The sequence below is a fragment of the Triticum aestivum genome, chromosome 5D (assembly GCF_018294505.1).
Source record: "Triticum aestivum cultivar Chinese Spring chromosome 5D, IWGSC CS RefSeq v2.1, whole genome shotgun sequence".
Classification (NCBI taxonomy): domain Eukaryota; kingdom Viridiplantae; phylum Streptophyta; class Magnoliopsida; order Poales; family Poaceae; genus Triticum; species Triticum aestivum.
The window spans coordinates 66,830,564-66,839,501 of record NC_057808.1 but is presented as its reverse complement, the minus strand read 5'-3'; the positions used below and the strand labels follow the sequence as shown (position 1 = coordinate 66,839,501).

The 8,938-nt window shown below is 44.2% G+C and overlaps 1 protein-coding gene across 1 annotated transcript; it reads left to right on the top strand.

Annotated features, from left to right (window-relative positions):
* Nucleotides 1-7,415: 7,415 nt before the first annotated feature.
* Nucleotides 7,416-8,624, top strand: LOC123119483 (auxin-responsive protein IAA31). The gene is made up of 2 exons (XM_044539291.1): nucleotides 7,416-8,097; nucleotides 8,197-8,624. The coding sequence occupies exons 1-2, from the start codon at nucleotides 7,532-7,534 to the stop codon at nucleotides 8,273-8,275; spliced, it is 645 nt and encodes a 214-aa protein (XP_044395226.1). The 5' UTR covers nucleotides 7,416-7,531; the 3' UTR covers nucleotides 8,276-8,624.
* The last annotated feature ends 314 nt before the right edge of the window (nucleotides 8,625-8,938 follow it).

Sequence of the window (8,938 nt, the reverse complement as noted above, 5' to 3'; positions counted from 1 at the left end):
GCGGCACGACGCGGCTCCGGCGAGGTCGGCCCATGGAGGCAGGCCACGGGGAGGGGGCGTCGCGGCTCCGGCGGCGGCGCGGGTGAGGTGTGAGGGGAGAGAGAGAGGGGTGGGGGATGGGGGGACCATTTTTAGCAGACGGCAAAGAGCCTAGCTAGTGGGGTGGGGACGGGGGGAACGACCGTTAGGTTGTCCACTTTCTTTGTCGTCTGCTAGCAGACAGCAAAGAAGCAGATGGCAAAGCTAGTGGCCGTTAGGTGGTTCTCATTAGTGGGCCACCCTCCCCCTTTGCCGTCTGCTAGCAGACGACAAAGCTTCTATGCCGTCAGCTAGCAGACGACAAAGAGCTGGCTGACGGCAAACATGATCTTTGCCGTCAGCTCTTTCTTTGCCGTCAGCTTTCTGTAAGCTGATGGCAAAGACCTTCTTTGCCGTCAGCTAGCAGACGGCAAAGAGCTGGCTGATGGCAAAGATCCTGATTCCAGTAGTGCATTAAGTATTCTATGTCAAATTGTTGACATTGGACAAGGAAGACAACGTAATGAGTTATGTTTGCTTATATTCACATAGAAGTTATATTGTTATAGATCCTCCTAACATGTGGTGCTTGCTCAATATCTTTGCTAGCCAAAATTCCGCACCAAGTAGAGATACTACTTGTGCATCCAAAACCCCTTGAACCCAGTTTCATGTCATGAGAGTCCACCATATCTACCTATGGATTGAATAAGATCCTTCAAATAAGTTGTCGTCGGTGCATAAAGCAATAAAAGTTGCTTCTTGATCTTTTATTGTAAGTGACAAATAAGCTTTGTACGATCTTGTGATGGTAAAGAAATAAAAGCGATGACCACATAATAAAAGTTGCTATCACAAGGGGCAATATAAAGGGACGTTCCTTTGCATTAAGAGCTTGCATATCCAAAAACAAAAAGCGCATGATAACCTCTGCTTCCTTCTGCGAAGGGTCTATCTTTTACTTTTATGTATTTACTTTTCATGCAAGAGTCAATAGTGTTCTCCTCTATTCCTTTTTATTTTTCTCTTTTGCAAGCATCATGTGGTGGGGAAAGATTTAGGTACATATATCCAGTTGGATATTAGTGATCATGAGTTATTATTGTTGACATTACCCTTGAGGTAAATGAGTTGGGAGGCGAAATTATAAGCCCCTATCTTTCTATGTGTCTGATTGAAGCTTTTGCTCCATATATATGTCGTGAGTGTCAACAATCATAGAAGACTAAATGATAGTTGAGTATGTGGACTTGCTAAACAAAAGCTCTTACATGAGACCCTTCCTGAAAAGATAATTAATTGCAATTCCCTTCTTGACTGAGAACATAGTCTGTTACTTTTCAAGAAATTTTATGCCTTATACTTCGTTGTTGTGATGAATTGTTACTTATTCATGAGAAGTTATATGATAATATATATTGCTGCTATGGTATTGATCATGATGCTACTATGTCCGTATTTTGTTTTTATCGACACCCCTCTCTCTAAACATGTGGTCATGATTATCGATATCGGCTTTCGCTTGAGGACAAGCGAGGTCTAAGCTTGGGGGAGTTGATACGTCCATTTTGCATCATGTTTTCCTACTGTTATTTATGATGTTTTTGATCAATATAATACTTTGTGGTGCAATTCTAATGCATTTTCTCTCTTAATTTGCAAGATTTACATGAAGAAGGAGATTGCCGGCAGTTGGAATTCTGGACCTGAAAAAGCTACATCACAGACACCTATTCTGCACAACTCCAAATGAGCTGAAATTTCACGGAGAATTATTTTGGAATATATAAAAAAATACTGAAAGAAAGAAATACCAGAGGGGGCCTACCAGGTGCCCATGGGGCCCCTGGCCAGCCTCCGTGGCCCATCTTCTGCTATATGAAGCCATTTTCCCTAGAAAAATAAGGAGAGGACTTTCGGTACGAAGCGCCGCCGTCTCGAGGCGGAACCTGGGCAGGAGCACTTTTGCTCTCTGGTGGAGTGATTTCGCCGGGGATACTTCACTTCGGAGGGGAAATCGAAGCCATCGACATCACCAACCGTAGTTCATCTCTTATATTCAATCTTTGTGGGAGGACTAATCTTCATCAGCACCATCTCATCGTGGGAGGACCAATCTTCATGGGAGGACCAATCTTATCATCATCTTCACCAGCACCATCTTATGTCAAACCGTAGTTCATCTCTTGTATTCAATCTTTGTCTCAAAACCTTAGATTGGTACCCGTGGGTTGCTAGTAGTGTTGATTACATCTTGTAGTTGATGCTAGTTGGTTTATTTGGTGGAAGATTATATGTTCAGATCCTTGATGTTATTCAATACCCCTCTGAACATGAATATGATTTGTGTGTAGTTACTTTTGTTCTTGAGGACATGGGAGAAGTCTTGTCATAAGTAATAATGTGAATTTGTATTCGTTCAACACTTTGATGATATGTATGTTGTCGGTTCCTTTAGTGGTGTCATCTGAACGTTGACTACATGACACTTCACCATACTTAGGCCTAAGGGAAGCCATTGTGGAGTAGTAATTAGATGATTGGTTGCTAGAGTGATAGAAGTTTAAACCCTAGTTTATGCACTATTCCACAAGGGGCTGATTTGGATCCATATGTTTCATGCTATGGTTAGATTTATCTTAATTCTTTTTTCATAGTTGCGGATGCTTGCGAGAGGGGTTAATCATAAGTGGGAGGCTTGTTCAAGTAAGAACAACACCCAAGCACGGGTCCACCCACATATCAAATTATCAAAGTAGCGAAAGCGAATCAAACAAACATGATAAAAGTGACTAGATGAAATTCCCGTGTGTCCTCAAGAACGCTTTGCTTATTATAAGAGACCGTTCTGGCCTGTTCTTTGCTACAAAAAGGATTGGGCTACCTTGCTGCACCTTTGTTGCTGTTACTACTTATTGCTCATTACAAATTACCTTGCTATCAAACTACTCGTTACCGATACTTTCAGTGCTTGCAAAAAATACCTTGCTGAAAACCGCTTGTCATTTCCTTCTGCTTCTCGTTGGGTTCGACACTCTTACTTATCGAAAGGACTACGATTGATTCCCTATACTTGTGGCTCATCAGCAACATAGTAGGGCAGGTGTGTGTCTCGGTGTTAACCTTGACCTAGAATGGACAAAAAAATTATTAGGGTAACATAGGGTGAACAATATTGGTAACATATGAAAATACTCATTATATACTAGGGAATACCTTAAATGGAAGGCCAAATTTCATTGCATGTGCATGTAGTCGCCATTTACATATTGGGTTTGCCTACAATGCACCTTAGCATATTTTTGTCACTCTTTTCAGTGATAAATTTGAACCCCCTGCCATAGGCATAAGTTGCAGGTGAGTATATGTAATCCTCCACAAAATCAAAGCTAGTCCTGACCTTCATATCAGGGCAGTCCGAGCTGTCAAAGGAGATCACATACCTATCATCTTCTTCTTCTCCACCATCAGCTACCACATCCTCATCCTTGTCATTAGCCTCCTCATCCTTATTAGGCGCATAGCTATCCGCATCCACATGTGGGTACATTTTCTCATTATTAATGAAGCACTCTTGCCCCAATCTGATCTTTAGCGATATAAACCGACATCAACAAAATCCTCATAGGCATGTATTTTCCAGACATCACAAACAATCCTCATCGTCTACATCATTGAATTTTTCTAGTTTGTTTTCATAGTACCCGAGTAGGTAATGCTCGTTCGGTTGGCGCAAATACTTCTCAAATTGCTTAAGCAGACCCCTCCGAGTTACCATGGTAGTGTCTACGGGCAATTGATAGTAAAACCTGCCACTAACTGTCAAGTTGTCATCGGGCAGGCCGGATCTTCAAAATCATCGTTGCTGGAAGGTACAGGCCTACACAAAATAGTAGAACATGACCATGCTATTCGAACCGCAAAATAAAATCACAAAACATGTATAGGATAATTGCAGATTTCTTACCTTGATGTGGGAAACGACACTTTTGAGCATGACCAGAGGCCACCGTCCATCACTGCTTTCATGATCCGGGCTGATGGAGGCCTTGGCAAAAGTGTGGCAGGGCCGGCGACGATGGTAGTGGTGGACCAGCTAGAGGACAGTAGTGGAAGTAGCGAGAAGAAAATGGGTTGCACATGCCAAAAATTAGGAACTTGCCACTATCGAGCGCTGTTGGTGGGCCCAATGTGGACGAAGGCTCAACTGAGTCTCCTCTTTTCTTATAGGTCAACCGAATCTCCTCGCAGGGCCCATGGTGTTTTGTTTTTAACAAACAGTGGATGAAGGCTCTGTCGAGTCTCTTGTTGATGTGGCAAAGTTATGGGTCCCATAGAGGAGGAAACAAAACAAATTAGACTGCAACATGACGGCAACTCAGTGAGACGGTCCGCATAAGCATGTAGCTAATTTCTATGCAAGTACTATTGGCATAGACCAAATTCGTGAAGTTTGAGCGGCAACCTTCAAATGTCCAAGTTTAGAAGTACGACATGGACCGAAATTTGTCATACATATTTGGTTTGTGAAATTGCTGACCTAAAAGTACACGTAAGGCCAATACACCGGGATGGAGGGAGTACTGATGATACAATATCCATTCCAAAGCGTGATTTACTCTTTGTTTAGTTAAATCAATAAATCTGATTATTTACTATAAACAATGTTAGCAAAATAACCTAGCATTAACACATAAATTAAGTTCGGCTTACCTGTCTAAAATTTGGTGAAGTGTATCAGTGAACGAGACATGCATTTTACTAACTACTCCCTCCGTTCCTAAATATTTGTCTTTCTAGACATTTCAACAAGTGACTACATACAAAGCAAAATGAGTGAATCTACACTCTAAAATATGTCTACATACATCCGTATGTGGTAGTCATTTGAAATGTCTAGAAAGACAAATATTTAGGAACGGAGGGAGTACATGCGTAGATATATAGCTAGGTTAGTGAACGATCAATTACACAGATATAGTGAAAAAAATATGTGCAAACTGTACATTCACATATAGTTTGCAGCCAACAGGTTGAGCACATAAAACAGGGGGTAGCAAGTGCGTAGTACACATGCATGCACAGTGTAGACAAAGCAAATGATAAGCCAAGCAAAAGTTCAACTGCCAATGTTATATATATATGTCCGTTACGACTACCCACTAATTAAATTGCCCGCTGTTAGAAGCAAACACTTGCAATTGATAATCGTTTCCATGTAGGGGGTTATTGCAACACAAAGCATCAAATGAGCTAGGCAAAAGAAATGCTCATCTTATAATCCTAGAGGGAATCTATCTAGAATATCATTTCCATGCAGAACCTCCACATATTCCCGGCACATGAAATTAACGGATTTTAAGGAGGTTGCAACATTTAGTCGGTGCATGGATGCAGTACTCCATCATCATACAACAAAAATATATGCATCATGCAGAGTCAAGCATGCAACAAACAGTCAAACGTGCAGGCACCGCCCTAATTCCCCGGCTCAAAATTTGATCATGCAAAAGATTCTTGCCTGCCAAATTAAACCACTCCATGATTCATTGTACCTTCTCTCCTAGTATTAACAAATGCATTGAGTATATGTAGTTGAGTAGTTCAAGCCGGAATCCAAGAAACTTTGATCAGTGGGCGACATGGACAGTACTTAAGCAAATATTTTTCCAAGACAGGCATCAAGATTGAAATTAAGTTCAAACTGACCTTACGGTTAGCTTACATCTCGGCATAGTTTAATTTGGAAACAAGGCATGCACACTTGTTTTTCGCCGCGAATTCAAAAGATTCTTTTGGGGATTATTCTAGTTTGGGATTGTAGGAGGTTGCAGGAACATAGGGTACCTTTGCTTGGTGATAGTCAAACGCATGGACATGGTGGTCGAAATTTCGGTGCAATTGGATGTGTATAGGTTGTGGCAGTGTTGTCAGGGAATCCAATTTGATGCTACTTCCTTAACTTAATTAGTTTAGCAAATCGAGGCTGGTTAGTCAGTTACTGATCAAAGGGGGGATTAGTTCACCGAACATGAGACTGCAAATATCTTTGCAAAGATTGCTTGATGGTGGCAATGTATAAGAAATGTCATGGTAGGAACAAAGTTGAGACAGACAAATGTGGCTTTACTGATCTTAGGAACATCTACTGATCTGCACTTTGATGGGTCTTATCCAGAGAACCTTTCCATGACTATTCTACTAGACATTTTGACTTACACAATTGCACAACAGTATAAATCGCACTAGTTCAACCGTTGGGTTTTTTACATGAATTTACATTGCATAAATGCACGAAAACTTTGTTTAATCTTGCAAAAAGAGATTATTTTACTAAATAAATAAATAAGTTTTTTTCCCAGGATTTCCTCAAGCTGAGCCCGGCATTCCTGATATCCCGTAGGCCAAATTCATCTTGTTTGATAATCTAGCTGAAGCTAGGGACCACCTTTGCTCACCAGGAAAATGAATATACAAGCATCGGTTAGTTAAAGGAGCAGCACCATCACTGCAGTTCACAATACTTTGCAGTTTCCATAGAAAAAGAAAAGGTGAAGTGGTTAACAGTGCACTTTGCAAGGGAACTTTTGGACTAATTAAACAAGCTCCCCTACCACTAGGGCCTGCTTTGCATAGGCAAAAGAAGCAAGGGCAGGGAAAAGAAGAAACAAAAGGTAGTGGAGAGAGATGCAGGTATATGATGAGGAGCATGCAATAGACAAGTGCCCATATACTCCATGTTACATTGTTCCATACATATCTTATTATTGGGGAGGAGGGAGGAGACAGTTTTGTATTAGCCAAAGATGCTCCCCCAAGATCTCTAATGATAACATCCTAATCATGGCATTGGCGCCCTATTTATTTTATTTATTTAATCAAGCTAAATTTCATCAGTGCTGTTTGAACCTTTCTAGATGACGGGTACCGGTGCCGGGCCCAGATCCATGCCCGGTTCAACCGGGTTATGGTAACTACATTTTGAGGATAATTGATATGGGGTCCAATTAGTAATGTACACGTACAGTGATCACGTACCGGGCTATCGGGTCAAGTGCAGCAATCCAGCAACGACTCGACCCGCCGGCACCCGAGAATCTCTAGTGGTACGCCTAGTGGAGCCGCGTGGGTCCCGCCGGGTCGGCCCGCCCTGTCGCGGGTCGCCGCCGGCAAGGCCCCCATGGCTGCACCCCACCCCGCAACCACCCCAGCTACCTGTGGTAAGTGTGTGGACGCCGCACATGCGCGTGGCCTGGGCTGTGGCACGTACGTGTGCGTGCATGTGGACGCATGTGGAGTTGGAGCCTCCCTCACACGGGCGCGCCACACGCCCGCCTATCTCGCCTCGTCGCAGCAGGCCTACCACCCAGGCCTCTATAAAACATTTCCATGGCGAACCTCCACAGCTCACAAACCCTCACAACTCACCTACAGCCAGCTGAGAAGAACGACTTGCAAGTTGTAACCACCTCTAGTCGGTAGACACGCACCTCGTCGCCGGAGACAGGAACTGATGGCGGCTGCCATGAGCTACGTGCATGCCGACGTGGAGAACCTCAAGGCGACGGAGCTGAGGCTCGGCCTGCCGGGCGTCGAGGAGAGCGACAAGATGCCGTCGCCGCCGTCCACTCCCAGGGCCGGCACCAAGCGCGCGCTCGCCGGGGAGCACCGCGAGGAGGAGCCCAAGGCCGCGCCCCCGGCCGCCAAGGCGCAGGTGGTTGGGTGGCCGCCCGTGAGGTCCTACAGGAAGAGCTGCTTCCAGCAGGCGAGCAGCAAGACCAAGGAGGCCGCGCCGGCACCTGTGGTGGTGAAGCAGGAGGAGGCTGCCGTTGCCGCGGCGCCGCCCGCCGCCGCAGCCGCGGGCGGATCACTGTACGTGAAGGTGAGCATGGACGGAGCCCCCTACCTGAGGAAGATCGACCTCAAGATGTACAAGGGCTACCGCGAGCTCAGGGAGGCCCTGGAGGCCATGTTCCTCGGCTTCTCCGGCGACGCAGGCAGCGTGAACCCGTCGGACTTCGCCGTGACCTACGAGGACAAGGACGGCGACCTCATGCTCGTCGGCGACGTGCCCTTCGGGTAAGTTCATGCATCCGAGATACTACATATGATTTGGTTTGGTTGGAATTTTTAAATCTCAGTACGGTGTCTTATGATGATTTTTTTGTCGATTTGCAGGATGTTCATGAGCACTTGCAAGAGGATGAGGATCATGAAGGGATCCGAAGCAAGAGGCCTAGGATCATCAAAGGAGTGAAAATGGAATCTATCTACGAAGAACACGCAACATGCCATGGGTGCATGTGTGCAACATGGAGGAATTCTTTTGTTCTTTTGGGCATGTTGTCGACTCATCTACCACAGTGCTACTCTTCAAGGCAAAGACGCAAGCTGATTCGAGTGGAGTTTTATTTTTATTTTGTTTTTTAAAATAGGTGTTAGCAACACAAAAGGAGTGGAGATCCGTTCGAGTTGAATCGGATCTCCATGTGTGTTTGTACAAAGAAAACAGCTTTCTTTCCGTGTTAAGCCATGTCAATGGTTGGTTGATGTCTCCCTTGAGTTTGGTTATATCAAAGGTTGCAAGAAAATCTCATTCGTGGGCATCAGTTTGTGCAATCATCTCAAACCATGCTAAGCATGAACTTGACCCCCTTAATAACTAATGCTACAAAAATGAGACCAAAATGTTACACAGAGTCAGACATGCGTGTCCTCTCAGGCTCTCATCATCAATCACTTGCAAAAAAGATGGTTAACCAAGCAAGGCTCCAAATTTTTTTAATGAGACAAATCTTGCTAGCAAGATCCAAATGAATGATGTGTATGGGGAATGCGTCCAATTTCTTTTCCTTTCTCTTTTACCGAGCACTTTGTCCGGGCAAATTTATTTACACGTGCACTGGAGATGAACAGGAAC

Coding starts and splice junctions, on each gene's coding strand:
- LOC123119483 (XM_044539291.1), top strand. CDS start 7,532: ATGGCGGCTGCCATGAGCTACGTGCATGCCGACGTGGAGAACCTCAAG. Junction 8,098..8,196: donor GTCGGCGACGTGCCCTTCGG/GTAAGTTCATGC, acceptor GTCGATTTGCAG/GATGTTCATGAGCACTTGCA.